This window comes from Cupressus sempervirens, chromosome 1, assembly GCF_028749045.1.
Source record: "Cupressus sempervirens isolate cs-2001-9-10 chromosome 1, ASM2874904v1, whole genome shotgun sequence".
NCBI classification, from domain to species: domain Eukaryota; kingdom Viridiplantae; phylum Streptophyta; class Pinopsida; order Cupressales; family Cupressaceae; genus Cupressus; species Cupressus sempervirens.
In genome coordinates this window covers 861,076,070-861,103,415 of record NC_143118.1, presented here as the reverse complement: position 1 = coordinate 861,103,415, position 27,346 = coordinate 861,076,070, and the positions used below count along the sequence as shown (strand labels likewise).

At 35.3% G+C, this 27,346-nt stretch overlaps 1 protein-coding gene across 4 annotated transcripts; it reads right to left on the bottom strand.

Annotated features, from left to right (window-relative positions):
* Window positions 1-808: 808 nt before the first annotated feature.
* On the bottom strand, window positions 809-26,674 carry LOC149580566 (O-fucosyltransferase family protein). Of its 4 annotated transcripts, none has more exons than XM_089791943.1 (12): window positions 26,365-26,674; window positions 22,411-22,473; window positions 16,980-17,030; window positions 16,691-16,781; window positions 7,685-7,761; window positions 6,949-7,037; window positions 6,209-6,328; window positions 3,555-3,671; window positions 3,152-3,295; window positions 2,765-2,888; window positions 1,629-1,820; window positions 809-1,423 (listed from the first exon to the last, which is right to left on the bottom strand). In XM_089791943.1, the coding sequence occupies exons 1-12, from the start codon at window positions 26,602-26,604 to the stop codon at window positions 1,064-1,066; spliced, it is 1,668 nt and encodes a 555-aa protein (XP_089648069.1). In that variant the 5' UTR covers window positions 26,605-26,674; the 3' UTR covers window positions 809-1,063. The 4 variants fall into 4 exon arrangements, with proteins under 4 accessions (XP_089648069.1, XP_089648093.1, XP_089648077.1 ...); XM_089791967.1 differs by lacking the exon at window positions 26,365-26,674 and adding an exon at window positions 24,920-25,072; XM_089791951.1 differs by lacking the exon at window positions 22,411-22,473 and having other exon boundaries at window positions 26,365-26,673.
* Between the last annotated feature and the right edge of the window lie 672 nt (window positions 26,675-27,346).

The following is a 27,346-nucleotide window of genomic DNA, read 5'->3' as shown; positions in this document are numbered from 1 at the left end:
GTTGGACTATGGTCAGTACAAGTTCTTCTTAAGCCGGATCTTATAGATGCTGGTATCCAAAAGTCCTCATCTCCAGACTCTATGCTTACCATATTGCCCATCTGCTTAACCAAGATTCATTATGGTCATCAGCTCAATCATTTTAAACATTGGCAATTTGCAAAAATTTAAGAAGAGTTCCCTGGGATGCATGATATGCCACTTGAGCACAATGATCTGCTGCATTAACATATTTTATGCACATGGGCTCCAAACTCTGTATCCGGAGACTTGTATCCACCCCCTGAGATGCATCTCAGAGATGGAGATGCGTCTCAGAGACTTTCAATGCTTCCTGAGACTTCATTTTCAGATGGAGACTTCACTTTCACGTCTCCTGCTGTCTCCCCATCTCCCACCAGATTTTTGGCCATCTCCCACACGTCTCCTCTGGTCAAAGGCACAAGAAAAGGTTAAAAACAAAACAATAACATTAATTTCTACCATTCAGCAGCCATGGTTGATGAAGTGGTTGAACCAGATAGCTTAATGAATTGCCCCTAGTTCTACTACCACAAGAGAAACCAAAGTTTAAGAGCAGTGATTTTCTGGAGAGCATCACACGAGGACCTTGATATCAAGGATCAAAACATTGAAAAGCAGGCGATAGATTCCTGCTTTTTGTTTTTTGTTTGCATATCAGCATCAAATAAATAACCCAGTGTAACATAATCTATTCATAAGTAATCTGTTTTATCTATTACCCAAAAGTATACACACATTGAAAAGTTGGCCAGATATCTAATTTCGTTAGATAAAGTCAATGTGCTAAGATTTTTAAATATTTGGCAAATTTTCATAAATAATTTTGCCATCATCAGAAAGAGGTAAAAATTAATGGCAAATTTGTCCAGTAGAAATTTGCCTTGATACATACTAAAAGAACTAGTTTACACCCATTTCAACCACTAAATTTCCTATATACACAGGACTATTTTACACTTACCAGAGCAGTAACATCCCGAGGGCTGATACCTCAAAACAAGTTTAAAATGTGTGAAAATACACTTGAGAAATGAGTCCATCATGCTCTACACATGCAGTGACTTAAAGGATTTTCCCATATATCATAACCAGGAAAGGTTGCCTCTGGCAAACCAGTTCTTGTATCATGTGAAACTATTATATCCTCTATAAATGCCCCCCAGCCTAAAAAGGGGTCCCCCAAAGACCTTGCCATGAGGGCTTTATTTGGTTTTATGGATTTCAAACGGTGTCCCATGTATCTGCGAGCCCCTATTATTAGTTTTGCAAAGTTTCCACCGTGAGTCATCACAAACACATCAGACTTCAAACAAACAAGAAAATCAAGAGCTGCAAGGCTTGTAATGTGCTTTCTGAAGGGCTTCAATTCTTCCTTCGTTGTTAATTCTTCTTTGGTAACCTGAAACAATTAAAAACAGAAACACAAGTACAATAGGCAAGTGAGCAATGACCACCTAAATAAGTCAACTTAAAAACCAGGATGCAAAATATCAAATTAACGTTCCTTCCAGAAAACAAATCATGAGTCAAAATAGGGTACATAAGGTAAATGTGTTTGTCAAAGCAAAGAGCAATGAGAAAATTATTTTTTTACATTGACATACCAAATTTGGAAACATGTTTCTGAGCGGAGCCATACGATTTTTTCCACCATAGACTTGTCCAGAAGCAACATATATCTGAGTTTCCTTTGGATATCCCATTGCTCTTAGCAGAAATGCCACTTCCCCAGGTTCAAGGGGGCATCGACCCTCTTTACGTTTCTCTAGTGCCATCTGCCAAAGGTGTGATCCATTCTGCATCCAAGATGAGGAAAAACCCAGTTTATGTTAATATGTGGTTGCTAATAAAATATTCAAGGGCTTAAACTAGTAAAGAATATATCCATATCACCAAAAACACAAATTGTTTTTAAAAACATCAAACACCAAATGATAATGACAATCTTTAATTCCAGAACTTACTTAGCACATTCTAAAAGAGATTTGTTTGTTATTTCTTTGGAATTTAAAAGAATGGCCATTTCACATGTCTATAGACAATACATCAAGATGTTACATAGACCCAGACATTTTGAATTACAAATCTCATTCCACAAGTCCAAAAAACAGAGTTGCCGAAAACTCCTCTATCCTTCCTTGGGTGCGCGTATCCCCGTATCCAATACTGCCCGGATACACATCAAATATTGTACCCATGTCTGCCTAATAATTTAATAAACTTGATTTATGAACCGTACCAAATACTATGGGATTTGTTTTTTTGAAAGATTTGATGTAGATTTTCCATTTAATGTAAAAAAAAACTATATTAAAGCAATTTTGTTTTAAAAATTAGTATAAACAAAACCTCCACCAAATGAGAAAGACAACTAAAATGTTTTTCTATTTCATCAACCCGTTAAAATATCCTACAATAACTTAGAAAACTATGTTAAATATATGTATATGTATTATTTATTAATGTCGTGTCCAGCCGTATCCATATTGGGGGTCTTAAAAAATCACCATATCTGTACCCAATACCGTATCTGTATTTGTATCCGTATCCGTATCCGTATCCATGCAACTTTGCCAAAAAATGCATTGAACAATTGAACAAATTTTTCCCAAAGGGTGCCCATGAAGAGGAGTTGCAGTAGAGGGCAAAAATTCAACCATAAAGAGGAGTTGAAATAAAGATTTATCTATCACAAATTTTGGTGACTCAATTCACATTCTCCTTGGCAATATAGACTCACTTTGTAACGGCGAGGCCACTCCTTCTTCCTGTAAGCTGCCATTGTTGCCTTTTCTTCTCTTGTTCCAACAAAATCACAGAATGAAAGGCCAACCATGCCCTTCTCAAATCGCAGATGTAGAGCCCTATTTATAAAAAAAACCAGTCAAACAAAAATAAATACACATTAACTTTGAAATCCACAAATTCGTAACAGATTCAAATTCCATTTCCCATCTTTATAAAGTGTCTATATAAGGTTAGCTAAGGCTAGAACAAGTGGACAAAATCAAAATACTCTCAACTTGTCAAAGTGCTATTGTTTTAATGGGAAAGTCCATGTTGTAGGCACCTAAATGGTGCTGAAACCAAATTTTCTCCAATACAAAAAATAATACTCTCAGCTTACATGTATGGATGTAATGTGCCTGTACGGTTCCTCATTCTTGATGCTAAAACTTCAGCCATTTTTTCAATTTCAGGTAAAAATCTTAAAGCGTGGTAGTTGACTCGGCACCTCAGACGGTTTATTTCTGGTGGAACATTGTCATATCTGGGGAAGCAGCCGATTATGTAATCAGAAACAATATTTGATTCATATAATCCAAGATTATTGCAAATCTATTGAGATAGCTACAAGCATACTGTAAAGTCTGGTTTTCTTCAAAATCCAGGTGGAATAATCAGTTCCATGCAAGTCATAAGGATGCTAGAATAATTATTCTGGCATTAAGAATTAAAAAAAAAAACTTGAAAACAGAAGGAAAACAAAAACTTATATCTACCCACTGAGTAAGGATTTGAGGATTTACCCCAGCCTATCAACAAAAGGCTTCAAAGCCATTATTCTTTTCTCCTTGATGCGAGGGAGCACATTATCAATATAAAATTCAGCAGATGCATACTTGGGAATGTTTTTCACAGTTCGCCTGCAAGAAAATCAACAACTGTGATCAGACCTTTATAACACATGACAAGAACTTACAAAAACAAGTTAACCATTTGCAAACTTTCAGAAAGCAATTGAGAAACACATTATCACAACTGTTGGTGACCTTGCTTTACAAGACCAGCACTTTCATTAGAGCAGCCAACTATTTCCGAGGCCAGAATTCAGACCGCCAAGTGAGGAAGGCCAGAATTGTACGTGTTAATCAAAGTTTCTTTGCTCAACATTACGTAAGATACCAAATTTAAATCAAAACCAACTTTTATTACGCCCAACTTTCTTTACCATGCCATATACCCAAATCGATTTACAGCTATAGAACATGATATTTTATAAAATCCTACCTAGAAGACACTGGTTAAAATAGATTTCTCTTTTATGTAACATAGGAGAATTCAAGGTAATATTTTAAATTTCACTCCAATTGAAGGAATTATGAATACAGGGAATGGCTTGCCTATTTAGGTTTCTCACAGAATGGCCTGAAAAGATATGTTCACAGTTCTCTGAGAGTGTTTCAGTTGGCAACAAGATAAATAAGGATTCCAATATGCCAGTACTTGCAAACCACTGTCTAAATGGCATAAAAAAATATTTGGGTATTTTATTTATGTTATATTCTTGAACTTCAGCTTGATATTTTTCAAGAAGAGTCTGTAGTAAGTCAATTTTCTTATGTTCTGAAAAAGAAGATTTCTAATCTAATTGACATGCTTTTCCATTGACACCTAAAAGAAACCTAAATATAGGAGGTACAGAAGGGATCGTCAGAGTCCTGAATTTCAATTTTTGTTTGGAATGTCTATTGCAACAGGTAATATTGTATTGGGTAAGCTATCCTTTTATAACTGATTCCTGCAATGTCAAATTAAATGATTTGTAATCTGTAACAACCAAATCTAGCGCTTTCATCTTAAATAACAAGGCAAAATATCCTAACATCATTTTGCAACCAATTGTATCTCAAATAAAAATAACATCTTCTGTTGTTGATGCTATTATTTTACAAGGTTGAATAACAAGGCAAATTTGCCTAACATCATTTTAAAACCAATTGTATCTCAAAAAAAAATAATGTTTGCTGTTGTTGATGCTGTCATTTTACTCTTGTAAAAGTAATTAAAATCCAGGAGCTTATGCTTTAGCCAATGGACACATGATGTAATAATAAAGGAAATTGAATGGCATCCTCTTGTTATGCCTTCTCAGGAATTGTTATCTGTAAAGGCAAAATCTCCTCCCCTATGCATAGGAATTGCTATCCATAAGGCCAACTCTCTTTGCCCATGCATCCTTCACTGGAACTGCAACCAGCCTAAACATTATCATTCACTCAATATTAGAAAACAGCATCTGCATACCTACATAATTAGGGCTAAGTACTTTATAGAGAAGAGAACCAAGTTAGAAAGCAGGTCCTGATCTTCAGCCATAAATCAAATAGAAGTTGGCATCTGAATTTCGACCAGAGTAGAGCTAGAATCAACAAGTCGTTCCATTGAAACAAAAAAAATTCAACCACCTGATGCATCCACCTCCAGTACCCCATCAGATGCCAATGCAGTCAAAAAGCAGTTCAAGAAGGTAATATTTTCCACCCAAAAACAATCTCAGGAAGTGGATCAAGCACTTGATCATATGTCAAATTAAAGTTACATGGTGATTAGGGATGTTGCCTACATAAAGGATGAGGGTGAGAGACTTCAATAAGTGGTTGGATGGCAGAGAACCGTCCAAGGAGTTGGTGGCTGAGGAGTACATACAATTGGCTCTTCTATGTTCCAGCTTGCTGTTTTGAAATATATCTATTGCTAATGGTTATATTTTAATGGGTCAAAGACAACTAATATTTCAAAAACAAGATTTTATATACATAGAGTCCATACATTTGCTTACAATCCTCCAATGTCATGGTCATGCACAAGGAATTTTCTTTAGGCTTACATAGCTGAAAACTTGAGCTGTTTTATTGTTAGTAGGCTGATTTTAAGAACATGCAACATTAATGTAGGTGAAAAAGGAACATATTGTACGTTTGATATTTAATCAATCAACTTAGTCTATAAAGCCATTTCTCATTTGAGTGGAAATCCAAGATCATAAACTTTTAAGACAATGAAGATGGCTATCAAGAAATACAAACTACCTACCTTTAGTGAGATTGTATCCATCATTGGGAAACAAAATTTATTATATGTATGTTGTAGACTTCATTTATGAACTGATTTTCTATGGTTGTCAAAATCAGTATTCTAGTCTAGCTAACCTTCAACCTTTTCAACTTAGTAATTCTATTATACCATAAATCTGTTAATGCTAGCATTTTTTTTCTCACATTTAATTAACTAAAATCCACTCATCTAGATCACCTCATGAGGCAAAACAAAGTTCGATCACAAAACCTCCTTTGTAAAAGTTACCGCGTTCCACATCAAAAGTTGCCCTTCCAACTTCCAAAGACAAAAAGTTCAATTCACTTATTGGTTTATCAATGCAAGATTTGTTAAGTATTCTAACCTGATACTGGTGAATAATTCTTCTTTTTCAGGAAACCATGCAGGTATATCCCTTACGATGTGCACATCATACTTCAAGTACTCGATAAAATGGTTTACATCAAATACATCTTCAAGCTTCCTGGGAAAGGTAAATAAATATATTTATAGTCATTAAACCACTCCAGCTGCATTCAAAATAAATGTGATATTATGCCATTGAAAGAAGAGACGTCAATTATGAATATTGAACACATCGACTAATGCAAGAAAAGATGGCAGAATTTTAGCAGTCCGATAGAAAAAAATCTGATCTAATCAGCAAACAGAAACAAAGTTCATGTCTCGTGCTTTAGGGTTTGATCCCACAAGTTACCAAATAAATATGAAGGAAACCCAACAGCAGGAAAGATGTTCCATGAATGCTCTCAATGAGCAAAAATATTGAATCGACTGACATGACTTCTAAGTGCAAGAGACACATTTATTAGGCACAAAGTGAGCACATAGAACTCCTAACAAAGTGTGCTAGCTGAGCCTTTATACGTATCATACAACAGTGATAATCAAATAGAATATATTTCACACTTGATGCCAAAAAATCAAGTTCAAATTTATTTTTATAAAGGCAATTACAATAAATTCAGTGAACTATTACAGGACGTCTCTATCTTATCTCTCTTTATCTAAAACTACCAAGGTTCTGCATAAAAACAAATCAGATATCTTTACATGAAATGAACAACTAAAACTAAAACTCACGTCTGATCTTTCCAGATCTGATCTTGCTTCAGAATAGGTAGAATAAGAGTTGCATTTAGGATTTTCGCCACTGCTACAGCATTGCAAATCTGAAAAACAACAATTTCTAAAGTTAAACAAACAAACAACATGGGTCAATGAGTTCAACTCAAAATCACAGAATTAAATCCTGATAGCAATATCACAATTTGACTCGCTGTGGAAATTATCTCCTACTTATCAATTGATGAGCTTAAGGGGCTTTCTAATGGATGGTTCAAAGGCACAACACTTGGTGAAGGTTTTGCAAATGGGGTTGCAAGCTTTGGGTTTAACCATAGAGGAAACTCCGTAGTTAAGCGCGGTCAGGCTGGAGTAGTACTGGGATGGGTGACCTCCCGGGATGTCCCGGTGCTTCACCCCTGTAAGCATCACCTAGATCCAATGACTACTAAGTGTTCCATTTATTCTCATGAGAGATGGATTCATGTTGAATCACTACTCATGAAACATGGGTCAATGAGTTTGACTCAAAATCACACAGTTAAATCCTAATAGCAATATCACAACATTTTTCCCTCTAAATTACAATGTCTTTGGAATTGTATAAAATGTATCGGTATAAGCTTAACAATTAAAAGGTGTCCCTTTCCAATTCAGCATAATATATTAAAATTTTAAAAGGAAGTGGGAAAAAAAGGATAAATTCAATATTCTGCAATAACAATATTTTTGGTCCAAGGAAATAGTTTCTCACTGCAATACGCTGCTGATTCAATCCACCCTCCGCATGGATAAGGATATATCCATTTGTTTCATTCTCAGATGGAACATCTGTCAAATAAACAGTTTAAATGACATTATAAACATTTCATACAGCCAAATAATTACAATGAACTGGAATATACTTATACATATGCAACCATAAACCCAATATAATGAACTGAAAATCTCCTCACAGCTTCACATCAATATCATACATCAAATTTCATAGACAATATAAGTATCTATAACACCAGCTTCTCTTGAGTTGAGAATGTAAGGATCATTTTGTGCATATCTTACATCTTCAAACAAATTATTTGAAATTATCTGGATCATCAACTTCAGAAATCCTTTAAGTACATGGTGAAGCATTTTCAGAATCAGAAAACAGAACAAATTCATGTACCATTAGGTTGACTTCAGCAATGATTATAGAATCCTGTCTTTATATTCTATCTTTTGTCATTAAGTATTTTTGCCAGTAAATGAATACAATCAATGGTTTGCAGCTGATTTGTTTCATTGGTATTGTTTTCTCAGTTTAGGTCAGTGTCAATTACTTTGTTTATATACAGTTGGTTAATGGTTGTCCCTCAAATAACTAAGGTTTGGTCAAATAAATAGTAAATATATTGTTGGAAATATATGCTTGGTTGTAGTTGTATGTTGTTAGTGATGTCAAGTTCAACCATTGTGTTCCGAAGGTGTTTGTGATTGCTCATACACTGTGGTCCGGAAGTCTGTTTTGCTTGGACAAGTAAGTTTGTAGACTAAGCCTATAGAACAGTGGCAGACAGGTATCCATTCAGAACTACAGTATAGTCGAAGACAGGTATGTATTCAAAACGGTGCTACAATGCAGTGGAAGACAAGTATGAATTCAGGACAGTGAAGGAAGTTATATATCCTGTGATCATGTGAAGAGAATGCTTCAGTGTTATACTCCTATATCTGGAAGTCCGGGTGGTTTGGATGTTTGCAGTTCAGTGAACAAGAAAATTACAGTTTCACAGTTCCAGTTAATAGCGCTTCATTTGTACTTTCCAGAATTTTAATTTATTTTTTTAAAACTTTCCAGAAGGTTTCTGCTCTAAAAATCAGGGTTGAAGGTGTGGTAATAGTTGTGCAGATGATTTTAATTTTTGTTCTTAATTGTGGCATTCTCTAGTGCTCAGGAAATTGTTCCTAGTGATCCGGAAACAGTGTCATCCAGTGTTGCAGTTATATTCAGTTGTTGTTTTGGTCCAGAAATGCATTGTGGCAACTTCCTACATGAACTGTTCGCATGTGCTAGTATTTCTGATGTGACGTGTGGAGGTCCAGAAAAGGCAGTAACAGTGTATTGCTAAGGTTGACAGTGTTGTGCAAATCAGCTGCGTTATCAAAGAATCTCTCCTTATCCTTGTAAAGAATTGTATGTATCTTGTCCCTGAAAAAGTGAGTCCTGGGTGTACAGGTTTGTTTTATATCTAGCTACTTTGGCAGTGAGCCTCTATTTGCAAGCCCAAAGCAATGAGCTCTTATTTGTATCCATTGTTGTATTAGCAATGAGCATGTAGTTGCAATTCCAGAGCAGTGAGCTCCTATCATCTTTTATAATCAAATTATATACATAAGTTAATTATTCTTTATGGGCAAGCACTCATCATTGTTTTTAACTTTTTCCCAATTTGGGTTTTCCACATATAAATGTGGCGCTAACGTATTGATGGTTTTGTTCATTACTTGCTTTATGTTTCATGCAGTGACTATACAAGCAAGTTAGCGTTGTTTTGGTTTATGCTATTCACCTCCCTCCCTCTTCCCCCCAGCATCTAGAGTGTTATATTAAATTTCGAACCAAAATATCAAATTGCAAAAATGAAAACAAAAATTAAACTCAGAATAACAAATAACAAATAACAAATAAGAGTTATCCTAGGAAAAACCCTCCTCTTGAAAGAAACAACCCAACCCACAAGAAATTGATGCCTTTTATTCAAAGTTAGAAGAACATTACAAGATTCTTGCTTTTGATCGATGTCTTCAATCAAACAGTCAAACATCTGCCTTTTATCTTACAGAATAATGCCTAGAATTCTCAAACTACCAAAACAACTTACAGCAATCAAAGCTTCTCAAGTAAGACTCAATCATCACACAGAGATCATATACAAAATAAAATCCAGTAATATTTGAATCTCCGCACATATATGATAGAATCGCAGAACTAACAAAATATTGGATATAAATAACAAAGAATATGATCACCAAACAAAATGATTCTCTGAGCAGATAATAGCCACATCAAAAATATGATAGTACACGCTAACCACATTTGAACCTTCTTTTGATCATATGAAGTTCCAACTAAGACGAGGAGTAATGACACTAAGAATTTTGAACAATCACTGACACAAGGCATACATGGCAGCAGCTGGGAATAAAACGGTCGCTAATAATAAATGGAATCATCAAACATACATGAGGACGAAGCTTGTTGTTAAAGAGCAGACATCTACAAATGAACTGCTGGCAAGGTGGGAACACACGCATGATGCCAATTGGATGCCAAGATGGAATATTGACAACAAGGCCTGAGGCTACGTAGTGTCATGTCATATGAAGGTGTCAAGAAACATTGAACACAAAAAGAAACAAACACACATAGTTTCCAGTTGAACGGTGCTACAATCACTGGACAACTACAAGCATCATAATTACTCAATGAACTACTAAGATTGTTTACAAAAGATTGCAATAGGTATGAAGATCTTTATCGTAGGTATACCTTCAACACTCCCTCTTAGCAAGAGAGTGATTTTCAATATGTCATCACATGTGAAGTGCACATTGCTGCAACCAAAATAAATATCAACAAAAAATCTTATCACAAATTTTCTCAATATAAAATTGTCATCTCAGCATAACAATATTCACCATAGCTACTCCTAGAGGGTGAATCACAAAAACGAAAAATTAAGTCATGGAGTCTCACACGACTTCCACCATGGCTACTCCCAAAGGGTGAATCCACCATACCTACTCCCAAAGAGTGAAACAAAGAAGAATACATTATCAAGGGATTTCACCTTGAACTTCTCTTGCAGAGAACTAATTAACAAGGAATTGCACTCGAACTTATTTGACGATAAGATTTCATTAACAAGGGATTACAACTCAAACTTCTCTCACAAAGAACTCATTAACAAGGGCTTGCACCTCAAATTCTCTATCACAGAGAGAACTCATTAACAAAAATGCATAGAATTACTGAAGTTGAGACTCTTTCTCGGCAAGAGCATCATTCTCCACAATACCAAGCTTATCTCGAAAGTAACAAAACTTCACTCTCAAAAGTGGCTTGGTGAGAATGTCCACTATCTGCTCCTCTGCAAAAATATACCTGAGATTAATTGCTTTCTTGAACCATATCTCTCAATTAATGATATTTTATTTTCACATGTTTGGTTCTATCATGGAAAACGGGATTAACCGAAAGCTTCACACAACTTTGGTTATCACAAAGAATTATTGTAGGTTCTAAGGGTTGCCCAAACAATCCTGCAAGCAATATTCAAAGCCATACAGCTTCTCTTGCAACTACACAAGCTACAACATATTTTGCTTCAGCTGTACTTTCTGCAACACAAGATTGTTTCCTGCTGCACTAGGAAATCATAGATGGACCTAGGCTTAAACAACATCTTGAAGTGCTCCTCCTACCAAGCACACAACCTGCTCAATCTAAATTAGAGAACCCTTGCAAGTTTGGTTCTACACATGAAGAATGCTTTAAACCATATCGCACTATACCACAAACATATCTCACATATGTGTTTGGCTGCCACAACATGAATTTGTCTTGGTTTTGTTACATCCCAAATTTTGTAGATTTAAAATAATCATATAGCCGTTATATATATTTCATGTGAATGTCAGTTGAATAGTTAAATTAGTTGAATATTATGATCATGTGAAATGGAAATTATGGTTGTTCATTTTGATTCATGTAAAAAATGACTTGTTAGTTGCTTGTTACAATTTTAACTGAAAATGAATATTTGTTATTCTTACAAGAAGTTATAAAAGTTAGTTGTTGAGTGGAAATGGTGGTTAGCCATTATGATGATTAAAGAATAACTTTTGATTATAGTTGTCTTGATTGAAGAGTATGTTATTATCATGGAAGATTCTTCTTGGATGCAGGAGAAGACGAAGGGGGAAAGTATTGCTAAACAGGAACTAAGGAATGGGGCACCAAGAGTCCATCAACAGGCCATCAAGTATGGATTCTAACCATCTTGGTTAAGGATTTAATGACTAGGCAAGCAAGAATATACCTTGGACAACCAAGAGCTACCCAGTCAATTCATAACATTAATCAAGGAAACATTAAACATTTAATAATATAAAAAATTGTTACCTTTCTATCTGAGATCGTTGTGTAGTCTCCTAATTACATATCCGTATATTGACACTATGTTATATATATATATATATATATATATATGTATATATATATATATATATATACATATATATATATATATATATATATATATATATATATATGTATATATATATATATATATATATATATATATATATATGTATATATATATATATATATATATATATATATATATATATATACACGTGGCATGGTAGCATGATACCATATATAATTAAACATGAGAAAGGATGATTTTTACATATATCTTCAAATGTCAGCTCCTTATAATTTGAGTGATTGTCATCTTTTATCGGCTCATAATTCTTTTAAAATTCATCGATGGAGTTACACTTTTTATTTTTGGTGGAATTTATTTTTTCTTGGAATTGATAGCTGGCTTGCACTGCCACCTCAGCCTTCTTTTTGGTAACCAAGAGAGGAAGAGCGTTTTTGGACTGCATATTTACACTCTCGCTAAGACATGCAAGTATCTTTTATCATTTTGTCCAAGCTTCGTTATACTCTGCAATATAATTCCTTCCCACAACAACCAACTGAGTCTTCATTCTACTTTTGAAATTATTTGATAAAGCTCTACATTGTATTGAGCATGAAAGGAATACATTGGCTCTTGGTTGAATTTATTTCAGCATTCCAGTTGGCATTCACCCGCATCTTGGCCCGTGGTTGCAAGACCATCTAGGCAACGCAAGACGCATCACAAGTTATGCAAACATTATTTCATTGATACATTGACATTTATCTACATTGCTTGATTTTTGTCGCTGTATATTGCCATTTGTGTACTTTGCTCATTTTTACTACTATCATGCAAACAATGAGTACGTTGCCATGGGATTGTTTGGCCGATGAAATTGTTTGGGATTGTTTGGCTTTATCTTGAGCTCAGCCAATTTCATCATGTTGTTTGCTGCTTGTAGTGTCTTCTCGTAGTCCTTCTCATACTCTTTTGCATATCCGATAAAGGCATTGAGGGAGGAAAGGGCGCCCAAATGTTTCTTCTTGATAGCAACCTTTCCTAACTCGTCCAATCTCGATCCAAGCCCTGTCTCATTGATGTCTTCCTCTCTGATATCTTCAAAATCAAGTGCCACCCCAACATCGCTCATCATGGTTGAAATGGAAGTGTCGACGCCTGGGTTGTGTTGTGCAACTGCATTCTGTATCTCGTCGAGTGTTCTCAGTCTTGGTTTATTGCCTTGACTACCAAATTGAGAACACTCGAGGAGATACAGAATGCAATTGCACAACACAACCCAGGCGTCAACACTTCCATTTCAACCATGATGAGCGACGTTGGGGTGGCACTTGATTTTAAAAGTTATCAGAGAGGAAGGCATCAATGAGACAGGGCTTGGATCAAGATTGGATGAGTTAGGAAAGGTTGCTATCAAGAAGAAACATTTGGGCGCCCTTTCTTCCCTCAATGCCTTTATCGGATACGCAAAAGAGTATGAAAAGGACCATGAGAAGACACTACAAGCAACAAACAGCATGATGAAATCGGTTGAGCTCAAGATAAAGCATACACCTTGCCCTCCCACGGTAGCATTGGTGGATGTTTGATAGGGATCTATAACTAGGTCACTAGCATCCTAGTGGCTTGTTGGGAAGCCTTGTGTGGTAAACTAGTTCATTCCTTTGAATCATTGCATCTATGGAGGTGGAGTTGCCGGTTAACTTTCATTAGATTCGATCCCCGTCCATTTGCTAATCTTTCCATTAATAGGAGTAGGAGTAGAGTAACAAATAGTTTAGTAATTGGAGCTTGAGGAAGGAAGTAAGGAAAACATTATCAGTACACACACCTCCTATTACCATTACCATTACCATCACCATCAACGCCATTTGAAACTCATATCAAACCATCATCACCACCATCTCATAAAAAGTCCAAGTTGTCCTCAAACAAATAGTGTAAGGCCGTCTACGTGATTACCAGCAAATCACATCGATATACTGAGTTAGTATCCACAGGTGTAAGGAACATTGGAGTTCTTGCTTATGTCTTCGTAAGTATTAACTTTTCAAGAGAGGAATTGTGTGTTTGATACTCCGTATCAAATATTCAATTGCTAATATGTTATATAGTGGTACAAAAACTGGCATCAACAGGTAGTCTTTAGTTTATTAGGTAGTTTTTGTTCCGTCATTAGTTCACGATTGTTTCTTTTAGAAAAGAGCTTTCATCTCCTTTGTTTAGTACAACTACAACAACAACATCTATTTACCATAACATGGTATCAGAGTAGGACGATGGGATTTCATAAGATCTGGCAGATTTTTTAAGGAAAATTCGAACCTCTTCTAATCTAGAATTTTTCCCAAAAATTTGCTTTTCAATTTTTAGAAATAAAAATCGTTAAGAGGTATTATGAAACTTTTGTGGTTCGTCTTCAAGGATTTTTGCTGAAAATTGCAAGTCTGGTTAAGGGTTTTGATCTGCAATTTCTTGGTTGTAGCAAAAGTTTCTAATTTTTTAGAGTTACATGTACTTGCATGTTTGTTGCATGTGCTTGAATGTTGCTTTCATGTGCTTGTTTACCATGCAAAGTCTTGTGTTTTGCCGCTCTTAAAGATTTCTAATACATTTTCATAAATTTTTCCCTCAAAAAGTTTTTGATGGGTTTTCATATTTTTTCCCTTGAAAAATTTTTTATTCTGTAATTTGCAAAGTTGTGTTTGATTCCTTTGTAGGTTTATAATTTTTTCCTCAAAAATAATTTGGTGGGTTTTACCAATGGATTTTATCATTTTACTTTAAAAATTAAGCTTTTTATTGTCTAGTTTTGATTGATTTTTTTAACTCAAGAGTTGTGTTCAATTTTTCCGGTGTTTCTCCGAAAAAAATTGTGCCTTTTTCGCAGTCTATTTTGGGATATCATGCTCATCAGCAAAGTTTGGAGGGTTTGTCATTTTTTCCTCAAAATCGTGCTAGTTGTTCTCTATATTAGTCTCTGTCTCCAGGGAAGAGCAGCTTCGTTATCAAACATCAGGGTAGATATTTTATAATGATTTTTGGGCAGGTGTTTTGCTAATTCATAGAGGATTAGTACCAAACCTATCTCGGTGGCAAAGTCAGTGGCAGGGTCTTGATTCTTGTTGCAAAGCATTCTAAAGAAGGGGGCACCCTCCTCTGTTCTTCTATGAACGAATTTTGGCTTCTTGGTCATAAACATTTTGCAGATTCAAGGAGGATCTCAGCAGCAGCAAGATGTTTTGTAGAATTTGTGACCAAAATACAACAGTTAGACAATGACCATTAAGGGAGGGTATTAGACTATTATAATGTTTTTTTAATGGTCATCTTAGTTAGTCTTAAGTTTATTAGGTAGTTTCTATTTCCATCATTAGTTCGCGATTGTTTATTTTAGAAACCTCGTATTTGTAAATCTATGTAAGGAGCTTTCATCTCATTTGTTTAATACAACTACAACTACAACAACATCGATTTACCATAACAATAATAAGGCTATACTAGCAGCTGTGGAAAATGAAAATCCTATGGACGATGGATTTTTTGATAATCCATTTGATGATTGATAAAAACTTTGATTATTGAAAAACATTCAACCTTGAATCATGTTTCAACTTTCAAACTTTCACGAACTATATTTTGTTTCAGTAATTCAATGCAATGATTTTCATTAGAATGATAGAATTGTATTGTAATGTTTATCCCTGGCATTTGGCATGGATCAATGATCAAGCATCGTACTATGAACTGATTTAATTATAGAGTTATACTATGAAATGATTTTATTTTACACTTTTGTATATTTGTCTTATTTTTCTGTATATATAATGCACACGCGCACAAACCCCTACGAACCATAATGAAAAAAAATTCTTTGAACCCAGCAACCAGGTTCTCATACCCGAACCCATCCCCAACCCAAACCGATAACTTAAGAGTTATATTTATTTTTAACTACTACATTAAAAGAACAGCTATAATAGCAAGGTATCTGTCGTGTGATGAATAATTACCAGGTTCCATGAGGACCCAGCTGCTAATGATATTTATTCATGGATTCCTATACCTTGGATAAGGTAGAATCCAGCTGCTAATGATATGTGTTAATGGATTCCTATACCTTGGATAAGGTAGAATAGAATTATATGTATTGACAGTTCCTTAAGGCTCTAGTGGAATAGGACAGAGTAGTCAATGCAATGGCATAAGATATTATGATAGAATGTGAAACATAATAAAAATCATTCTTTAATGAAGAACTTCGTACTAACAACCAATATAATGAAAAGAAAAGAAAGAGTCTATGGTGGTAACCCTGTCCAATACTGAACTACCAAATTTTCCATAATGATAAACTCTATAGCATACTGTTGAACCAATTTTCATCATTCAAGAATTTCTGCTAAACAAATTTAACATTAACTTCAAGATGAAGGTCAAAAGACTATAACTTATGGAATTGACACATCTGTTTGCATATTAGAAGGTTTTTAAGAACACAGAGCTTATAGTGGTGCTACTGTAATAAAGGTTTCAACAGCATATATGACAAAATGTCAGGTTACCTTTAAGGTTCCTTTCATGCCTTTCAGCACATGGCTTCCATGAAGTGGTTGCAGAAAATGGATTCTCCCAAAGGGATGGTGATTCTTTGACCTGAAAATAATTCCAATTTTAACTCTAAGAACACAGTAAAATATAATGCAAGCTGACCCATGTCAAATAAGGAATGATGCCATTGCTCACTTGCCTATTTACTAGAGCCCCTACACAATCTAGTATTGCAGAAATGTAAGTCCCAAAATTGGTTCCCACTATAGCCTTTAATACTTCAAATATGGCTACTGAACTTACATGCGGACAACGTAGAAAAATCCCATCCTTACTGCAAAGATATGGAGAGCTCTGCACATATTACAAATTAACCAACCATTAAATGTGACCCCTTTTGCTCACAAATTTCCAGAGACAAACTTACCAATCTGCTGCAATGAATATAAAAACCCTCAACTAATCTACTTTTATAGAGTACAGTCTATGCAGTTCAAATTCAAAATCCTATCAAATAATCCCATGATGTACATTCACTTTTGCAAAGATTGAAAATGAAGAAAAGAAACATGATGAACACTTACAAGCTAAATTGCCTGATGATTCAGTCTTATAGCTGAAGTGCCTGATGTGTAGAAATCAAAATGTTGATAATGAAATATAGCCATGCATAATGTATTAGCTTATCTTTACTCTGATTACCACTGGAAAATAATAGATATATTATTTTATTTCTTAAGAATTGAATATATTAGATATTAAGTGAAGTATTCTTGCTTTTGGAGAAAATATGTACACATTGAATGCACAAAACGTATTGTACCTTGGTGATAAAGATAGATCCTTAGGATAAAATAAGGGTTAGGGAAAGCCTTGAAAATTTTGGAAAATCATGTGCTTATATAAATTGTCCCATGTACTTGTATGAGGCAGTTCTTCAAGTCCAAGTTCCAGATAGTGGCTTTCAAAAATGTATTTTTTCTTGTGGTATTGGAGCCTCGCATTGCAAGTTTTATTTTTTCATTTCCGGCCATATTTTGCGTTGCAATACATTCATGCACACGGTTTATGATTGCCCATGAATAGATAATGTTTTTATTGTTTCTCATGGTTACCAGGAGACCCGTCTCCCCCCTAAAAGTGGCGTCTCGGAGACCGAGACGCGTCTCGGAGACTTTTCGCGTCTCCAGAGACCTCAAAAAAGGTTGGAGACTTCATGACGAAGTCTCCTGAAGTCTCCCCGTCTCCTAATCCAAAAAGTGAAGTCTCCCCGAAGTCTCCTAATAAAATATAAATGTAAAATATAATATTAAATAATTTTATATATTTTAGCCCTCATTTAAATGTTTTTAATGCAAAAATCTAAGGTACTATATGAATTCCGTAACAACTGCTTGGTGATGTACGTCACCTACAGGAACACGATACAAGTCTAAGACAACATATTGGAAGCTGTACAGGATTGCAATAAAGATCCCAAATCACATAAATTTATGCGGCTGAGGAATTAGGGTGCAAAAACTATTGTTAGTGCATTAGAAGATAGTATTACATATGTTACAGAAATCTGATATGCAAATGCTTGATAATAGTATTATTCCTCATGAAAACCAAGCATCTATTTGCTGATAAAGACTCAGCGATAACAGTGATAGACTAGAGGTTTTATGTATGTTAACATGAATGTATTTGGTCCCATATTTCTGTTTTTTCAAGAGGATATCATGTTTCAGTTTGATGTATAAGTCGTATTTGTTATTCGTACCTGTTTATCTGCTGTTGGCAATATCCTAGTACCAATATATGAATCTTTGTTAGTTGAATCTGTGTAACTGGAAAAAAAACACTATTACAAAATGATTTACTCCCTTTTAAACTAAGCAATCCTAAATCTTAGTTAGAAAATAGAAATCCTAAGTGTGTCTCTATGCATGCATCAATGTTGAATAATTCAATAATTTTCACAAATTTTTTGTAGCAATGCCAATTTGTCAAGTTTTAAAATCTATTTCAGTAATATACTTCTGTATCTGACCGCTTATTATTATTATAATCTTTGACAGTTTGACTCTATGAATCTATTTTAATTTTTAATGTGACAACACTAGTATTATTAATTTATTATTTACTTTAGTCTTTTAGTCTTACGGTATTACTATTTTGAAATTTTGAAATTTTGTATTTACTTTTAGTATTAGACTCTTTAAGTTTATACTATTAAAAATTTATTTAAAAAAAAAAAAAAAAAAAAAAATTGCCGTCTCCAAGTACCCCCGTCTCCTATTTGAAAAATTGCCGTACCGGTACCAGTACCAGTACCGGAGACCTCAAAGTCTCCCCGTCTCCCGGTGACCTTGTTGTTTCTCAACATTCCACAGCTAACATCTTGCAGAGATCAGGATTCCTCCGATTCACTTTCCACTTAGGGATTGATGTGTCAATGTGCTGAAAGTCTCTAAGCTTCAAGCATTAGCCTAAGTCCTTTGAACACCATCTGATAAAGGTTAACAATTTGGTTCTAATACCAAGACCCCATTTAGTTTTTCAGACAGCTGTGGAAAGTCCAGATACAGGAAGAAGTAATGTGGTATTTTCTTAATAGTTGATTTAAAACATGTCAATAATTTAGTGCCTCTGTAACCAGGAGACCTGTCTCCACCCCACTGAGATTTTTCTCGAAGACAGAGATGTGTCTCGAAGATTTTTCACACTTCATGAGACTTCAATTTCAGCTGGAGAATTCACTTCCATGTCTCCTGCTGTCTCCCCGTCTCCCGCTGGGTTTCTGGCCATCTCCCACACATCTCCTCTAGCACAAAGGCATCTGAAAAAGTTTTTAAAATGTTGTTTCCCACCATTCAGTAGGCATGATGGATGATGTGGTTGAACCATATGGCCTTAATGAATTACTATTACATCCCCTATTTTGTTAATTTTAAATATTCTATACAGCCGTTGAGACTTCATGAAAATTGGAGATGGTTGGTTAAATTGGTTATTTGTTATGGTTTCATGTGAATTGGAAATATTGGTTAATCATTATGATGTTATATGAATTGGAAATGGTTAGTTAATATGGTTATTTGTTATGGTAATTTTGGTTGCATTAAATGATTTTGAAATATGCAATTGCCATGTTAAATTTCTTCTTGCAGGAACACGACGAAGGGGGGAATCATTGCCAGAGAGGGAATTAGGCATGAGGGCACCAACCTACCATTGAGCCAACAGGTATGAGCCCTAACCACCGTGGCCATAGGGAAATGAGATACGCAAGCAAGGGTATACCAAGCGTCCACCATGAGCTAACTAGGTTAACACATTTAATAAGATATATAAAAGTATTCACTTGAGCATTGAAACAAATTTAGGAACAATTGTTACCTTTAAGAATGGGTCAATCTCAATCCTTCTTGTAATGACAAGACGTTCTAGTATAATGGTACCCATGTACTTACATATATTTGTACATATATATGTATGTATGCATACATTTAAATATGACATACGTGTATGTATACTTAAAATACATAAACACAAAATATGTATATTTAGAATATTTATATATATATTGATATGTGTATGTTACATATATGAATATATGTAAATATAATTAAGTACTATTATATTAAAACATGAGTAAATTATTATTCCATCTTTATCGATGCATTATTATTTTAAAGTCCAACAGCCTTTTATTCTTTTTGGCCCTTTGAGTTTACAAAACAAGAATGTAACTTGTGTGCCACCTTTCAAGTCATTTTGTACGTAACTCCCTTTGGAAGGATTTTTTTTTGTTTAAATAAGCATAGCTCGAAGAAAGGAAACCGTTCTAAATGCTGCAACATTCCTCTTCTTCATACCTGACAATTTATAATAGCAGTAGCAAGGATTTAAGTTGATACACCTGAGGAGCTGATCCAGGCCAGATTCCATCAATCTATCCAACAGTCGAGCCTAGACGCACCCTTGCATTTGCAGTCTGCCAGGTCATAAATCTTTCTGCACTTTTCCATTACATTTCTTATGATTATGCAGATCTGAGATCGGGCTAGTTTTGAATAAGGATTTATATATATTCTTAATTGTGCCAATCGGATTCGGCCTATGATTGTATGATCTCTAGATATGCTTAAGCCTTCTAGTTTGCTTGCATTTATGATCAGAACCGACCATTTAAATGTGCCTGTGATTTAACTGTTGCTTATTTATCATCTTTCAAAACTTCAGTAAATTCGGAAAGGACCCAAACTATGTGCTCTTATACAGTGGTATAAGTAATATGCCTCTAAGATAAGATGAGGCACCTTCACAGTGTGTAAATAATATTAACATTGTATGCCATGAGACTCTTTGATATCCATACAAGGGCCAGGTTGGGCAGACAATTTATGATTATGGTAAACAGAATTATCCAAGATTGAAGGACAGCCTCACCTGTGATTCATCAAGGACAACCAAGCATGGTCGAGATGGAAGATGTGGGCTGATATCAAATGATCATGGCAAATATTTGCGAGTCAAGAAATGAAAATCAGTAACAAACCAAACATTAAATGAATTATAAGCAAATTTAGATGGTAAACTGAGTCAGCTCATGGTGGGCAGTAGGGTATGGTCTTGTTTGTCAAGTCAAGCAGTGGGTGACCGGGTACAAAGTGCCCATGTAAATCCCTGGCCAGGGTAGGTTAGTGGAAAACTTGTTGTTGTGATCACTAGAGGTCAGGATAGCTTGCAGTCGGATGGATGGACTGATGGGAAGGACTTTGCAGTCTAACCAATTATATCGCTGACACTCTAATACCAGGACGCTCAAGTGGCAGGACAAGGTGGTGTTCCCGTGCATGATCCCACACACAATGAGGCCATTCTCAAATGAGAGTGAGAGGGGATGCATATGGTCCATGGTTGGGAGGTTAAGCCTCTGACAATGTTTCTCCTCTCCACCTAATGCCAAGGCTTGCACAAGACAGATCAAAACTGCATTCTTAGCCTTTTTGATTAGCGGGTTATTTTCCTCCTTTTATGTTTAGTCATTTTCAGTTAGTTATGCAATTATTATGTGATTGTTGAAATTACTTCCTTTCAAATTGTATCAAGTAGGAAATGATTTCTCTCTCTTACTTCCTTTCAGATGGTTAGTTCTTATGAAAGTTTATAAATGCATTAGTTAGATAATGATTTCTCAATTCCATTTGCTAGTTAAGGCAATACCTGAAAATCAGTTAATCTATTATAACTGTTAATCCCATGCATGTGAATATGTAAACTTGCTGATTTGGATATTAAATGAGTTGGTAGATATAGGAGTAGAAAAATTGGTTGTTACAATTACCCCCAGTTCTACTACCATTAGAGGAACCAGAGTTTGAGAGTGATGATTATCTTGAGAGCATCATATGAGAACCTTGATATCAATGAACAAAACATTGAAGAGCAGGCAATAGATTTCTGATTTTCATTTTTTGTTTGCATATCAGCATCAAACTATCAATACTTCTGAATTTCAAAATGTAATGATAGTCTAATACAAAATATGTAGTATGAGTTTTAACCTCGTTGACAAAATGAAATTTCACATTTTAATTTGCGTATTTAAAGTTAATGATTTACTTTACCACTATAATTGTTTTCAAAGTCCAATGTCATGATATTTTTGGAAACTATTCTATTATATTAAAAGAAATGGTATCTCCAAGAACCTCCATAACCTATTTTTCAAAATCAACCGTACCAGTACCAGTGACAGTCTCCAAGTACCCATCTCCTGGTAACATTGGTGCAATATGGTTTCGCCCTGCTTGAGTTTGACATTGACAAGTTAGTGTTTTGTGAAAGCATATGGCTCTAAAACAAAAGTATGCTATTATGATGCTTGTTATGCACTACTAGAAGCTTTAGCGATTGTTGATATTTGGTGAAAGAGCCCTTTTGCTCTTGATTTTCACAGAACGGAGAATTAAACAAGGAATTTCTTGGTGGATGGTACAATAATTAATGCAGACGGATTAGATCAAAGGAGACAATTCATAGTTGCTGCATCTCATGATCACATGGATAAATTAATTTACTTTGTTATTAGAGGTGCACCAACATTAAGATTGTAATAAATGACAACTTATCGCCTTTACAACAAACCAGATAATAAATTTTACCATATCTAGGGGGGCTAATATTCATATGTTCTGAAAATGGTCAAAAGTTTAGATAAAAGTCACCTGATGCCAAATTTACAAAAAAAAGTTCAGTCCAGCCAACTTACCAATTTAGGAAGATGTGATAGATTTGCATAGCATTCACACCTTCCAGAGAGTGAGAACAATGCACTTATGCTGCCTTTTGATAGAGATAAGTTATAACAGTGCATGTGATTGTTAGAGAACTTATAATATTTGTTTACATACAAATAAGAGGTTTCATCTTTGATCAGTGTGGAGATCTTGTGATGCAATGGAAAGTAAATGGACAAATACTTAGAGACTACCTACGATTGATTTGTCATAACGCTGGTATTTGTTCTTATTGCCAAGGCTTTGATAGTTTCCTTGACCCAATGACATGGATGGACACCTATAACATAACTGCATGCAACTGTTTATTGATTTGTGATGCTGGAAAGATGTGCAAGCTAATTAAGGTAGGCTACAAACTGAAAATGTTAGGATCTTAAGGAAGGCCAAACATCAATTAATTCAAGCAAATGATTTCTCAGTGGTGCTTACTACAATTTTATGTAAATTTATTTTAATGTTTACCATGGGAAAAATAAGCAAGCTAACCAAGATAGACTGTAAGCTAGTATTGTTATGACAGCCAGGAAGGCCACACATCAAATATAACAAGCATAGAGTTTCTCAGTGGAACCAACTTAAGCATGACACAGTGCCCATATGGCATGCGTATAAATATAGTCACAGCTATCAACGGGCATCTACAATATTAAAATCATTATTGAGATCCCTGTTACATATTTATTTGCAACAGTATATAAATCAGCATTCACTCAGCATGTTTCCTGCTTTGAATTCTTTGTATTCTATGTTTTGGAACCACTGCACTTCAATCTGTCAACATGATTGCATGACACAGAGAAGGAAGGAGACAGAAACAAAGACTGACACCTTGACAATAGTTGTGGGCACACATAATTAAGGCGGTGTACTAGTAGGCACATGGTTGTAATGCATTAAAAATCATTGCTTGACAAAAATGCCTAGCAAATTGAAAAATGTTGCATCTTTCTTATCCATATGTGACCCACCCGTATGAAAATGTGTTGAAAGGTCAAAGGGAACAGTCTGAATCCAATCAGTATTGAAAGGTCCCTAATCACAAATAAAATTATGTACAACACATACAATATTCATAAGCTTGATATGAGGCGCATATGCAAAGCTAATTTCAAGCCTTTTCAGAGGCTTAAGCTCAAACAGATATAAAATAACTCATGTTTCTTGCAATTCATGAGTTGTTCATTGCATATGAACAGTTTGTGGTTGTGAGAAAAAACTCTCTTTCCTTAAAATCTGTAATAACATTCAACCTTCTCACGAAAAACTGATGCATGGATATGTGGAATCTATGAATTGTGTTGACATATGGCTGAATTATTGAAGCAAATATATGTCAAACAGCAAGTACAAGTCCGAACATTATTTTAGTGCATCACCTTTCAGATTAAGCTTTCATTTTCAAGCCATCTCTTTCCCATTTCCCAGAAAAATCAGTAGTTTATTTTAGCTTAGTTTTATGTGACAGCTCCAAAGGAGCCAGCTTTCTCTAGAGATTTGTTCCAACTTACGAGCAAGGACCCTGGAGTGTTTCCATTTTTCACCAAATGGCTAAATGGACTATTTAACAAAGGTGAAATTGTGTGATAGCAATACCATCAATGTTAACAAATATAAAAACTTGTATCTTGCTAACATGATTGTGCTATTTAGAGGCACGACAATTTGTATTTTAAAATTATCTATTACACCTAATCTTGAATTTCGGCAAAAAAATAGCTTAGTGTCTTTATACCCTTATATTCAAGCATCCAAGTCAGTATGCTCTGGATGTATATCCCACAACTTCATGTCCCCTAAATGATATTTTCTGTTTGCAAAATAAATGAACTTATTTTGGTGTCACATGTGTTTTAAAAGTCACTTTTAGGGATGAAAAAAAATTCTAGAGCACCCAATCAGAGTTAAAATAAGAAAAGGCAAAAGAATTAAAAGAAGGGCTAGAGCGCTAACAGGTCTGATGTGGATGCATATGGGTTAGCCCAAGTTCACCCCAAAACAAACCAGGTTCTTCTATGCTGCATCCTGCCCGGACTCACAGGCAGACCAGAGTGGAACTGATATCAAGTTCAAACCACATCCGGCCTCTCTGCCAGCAGATCCGGTAAAATAGAAGATACAGATAAATTAGAAATATTTCATAAAATAAATTATAAAGACCCTAAACCCAGTTGTCCAATCAAAAAAATCTCATAATATAAATGCAACGTGTGACAAATAATACAACAGAAGTACAGTAATTTTATAATGCTTGAAAATAAGTTATCCATACTATCTTTAGTGTTCACAGGCTATAAAGCAAAACCACTCACATCCCACTTGTGAGATAAAATCTTGTCTTGATACTTTATGAGTTTAACACTAGATCAATTTTTTCATCTTTTCTCTATGAGATCAAATCTTGTTAAGGTGCGCATTTCCTGTAGGTCATTAGTGGCTGAACTTGTGTAGAGTGCACTAGATGGCAACATGACTTCTATGGTCGGCATCAACGTCGTACAGAAACTACTAGTGCAAAATGTCCCTCACTTCTATGTTATTTGTCCACTCATAAGATGGAGCCCCCTTTTAATCAAGGAATACTGCCCGTTACTTCATGACGCCACTCATTTCTACTCATTAGAAGATGAATAGTCGCACTGTCGGGAAATCGTTTGTTTCAGCTTCACTGTTTCTTCGTTCTCTATAATCTGTGTACTGATGCAATCTGACTTTACCATATTCCTGGATTTAAATTTTCCATTATTTCATGGTTCAATCCGATTTACCATTTCCTGAAATTTACTTTTCCATTTCTTCATACCTGGGTATCAATTATTGGTTCTACCCACCTTAAATCACCAGTCTCCCGTTCCTAATGTTTAAAAGTTGCAATATCCTCTCAACTACTGGTATTGGTCTAGAGTTAAGTTATATCCTCTAGCATTGGTATCAACTAAAATTAGAGTTTGAGTGAGGAACTTTCGTCGCCAACATTATTCGATAAAACCTAGACCAAGTTCCACTGATCCAGCTTGAACATTATTTTTTCGTTCTTATATAATCAGAAAAACAATTGCTAGCCAGTTGACACCAATGCGAGTGTAGCATAAGCATTCGACATTAGCCACATATCGTATCTAGTCCTGCTATTCAACAAAATTAAAGCCAAAATGGGCATCATGTGTGTTCATTTCGAAGTCCAAACCCAGTAATCGATTAAGATTCAAAATTACCATTTTGTGTCAGCATTGCATCGGATTTTCCAAATCCCAGCAAATAACTTATAACAAAATAGAAAAGAAAGTGAGGGAACAAAAAAAAGACCCACACTTAAAACTAACTCAGATGCAACTCAAACATTCAAACATGTTCTCCTAACATTTCACAAAAATGGTCAAAACAACCATAGTAGTTACCAGACTAGTCCAAACGGGGGGTAATGAAAAAATGCCAAACAAGAGCAATGCACATAGTAGTATCAACAACACGCTCCTCCTTAAATCCATCCAGCAGTAAGTCCTATTTACCCGCGGTAAAAGATATCCCCAGACCCTCCTCTGAATGCTGATATGGTGGGGAGGATTATCTTTATCTATTATGGGTATCGTTGGGGATTGGGGAGGCGGGGAATGCCTGCGCAATTCTGCCGTGCCCATCTCTTGCTCTTGATCTCGACGGGAATTGCGCAAACATTTTTTTCACTCGCCCGGACAGAAGATGGTTTCATGGTAGATTTCCAGAAGGTAATATTAATTGACCACGTGGCCGACAGGTGGCTATCTGCTGTTGGTTGTGCTTGCACGAGGATTAAGGAAGATGGAAAAAGGGAAGAATCAAGTATATTAGGTATCTAGGCAGATCTCAGGAAGAGATTATAGGTTGTATTAATTTTCATTTTGGTGTTTACATTTTGTGCAAAAGTTTAATATTTTTGAAATTAAAAGCAACTAAAGTAAGAGGGTCGGCCTATATACAAGTTAAAAGTTGGTAATCAGCACATTACCAGCCGAAATCACTAGCAAACAAAAGACTAACTAAAAAGTATTAAAGTTTCAAATGTCTGTAGAAACAACCAGAGACCAGCAGCTAAGCTACTAAAGCCAAATAAAAGAAACAAGCCAACTACGAAAGTTTCACATAATCAAAAATGGTAACCAGGGCAACCCAAGTCATAATTACAGCTGTAAACCAGCAAAACCAAACTACCAGTAAAACATTAAAAGTCTTGGATCCAAAGATCCTAGTAAACTGAAAAAACTTTAAAAACTTAGTTTTCATTTTCTTCTTTCCCCTTCGCGTGCAGTAGGATCCGGGCCCAATCATCAGTACGGAACTTGAAGAGCAACCTGTGGTCCTCCATATCCATACTTGCGTCCTCCTTTTCTTGTGCCAGCAATT

Excerpts from the sequence above, each read along its gene's own strand:
- LOC149580566 (XM_089791943.1), bottom strand. The coding sequence starts at position 26,604 with ATGGGCACGGCAGAATTGCGCAGGCATTCCCCGCCTCCCCAATCCCCA. Across the intron at positions 7,762-16,690 it reads GCATGAAAGGAACCTTAAAG|ATGTTCCATCTGAGAATGAA; the intron begins GTAACCTGACAT and ends TTTATTTGACAG. Across the intron at positions 1,424-1,628 it reads GAAACATGTTTCCAAATTTG|GTTACCAAAGAAGAATTAAC; the intron begins GTATGTCAATGT and ends TAATTGTTTCAG.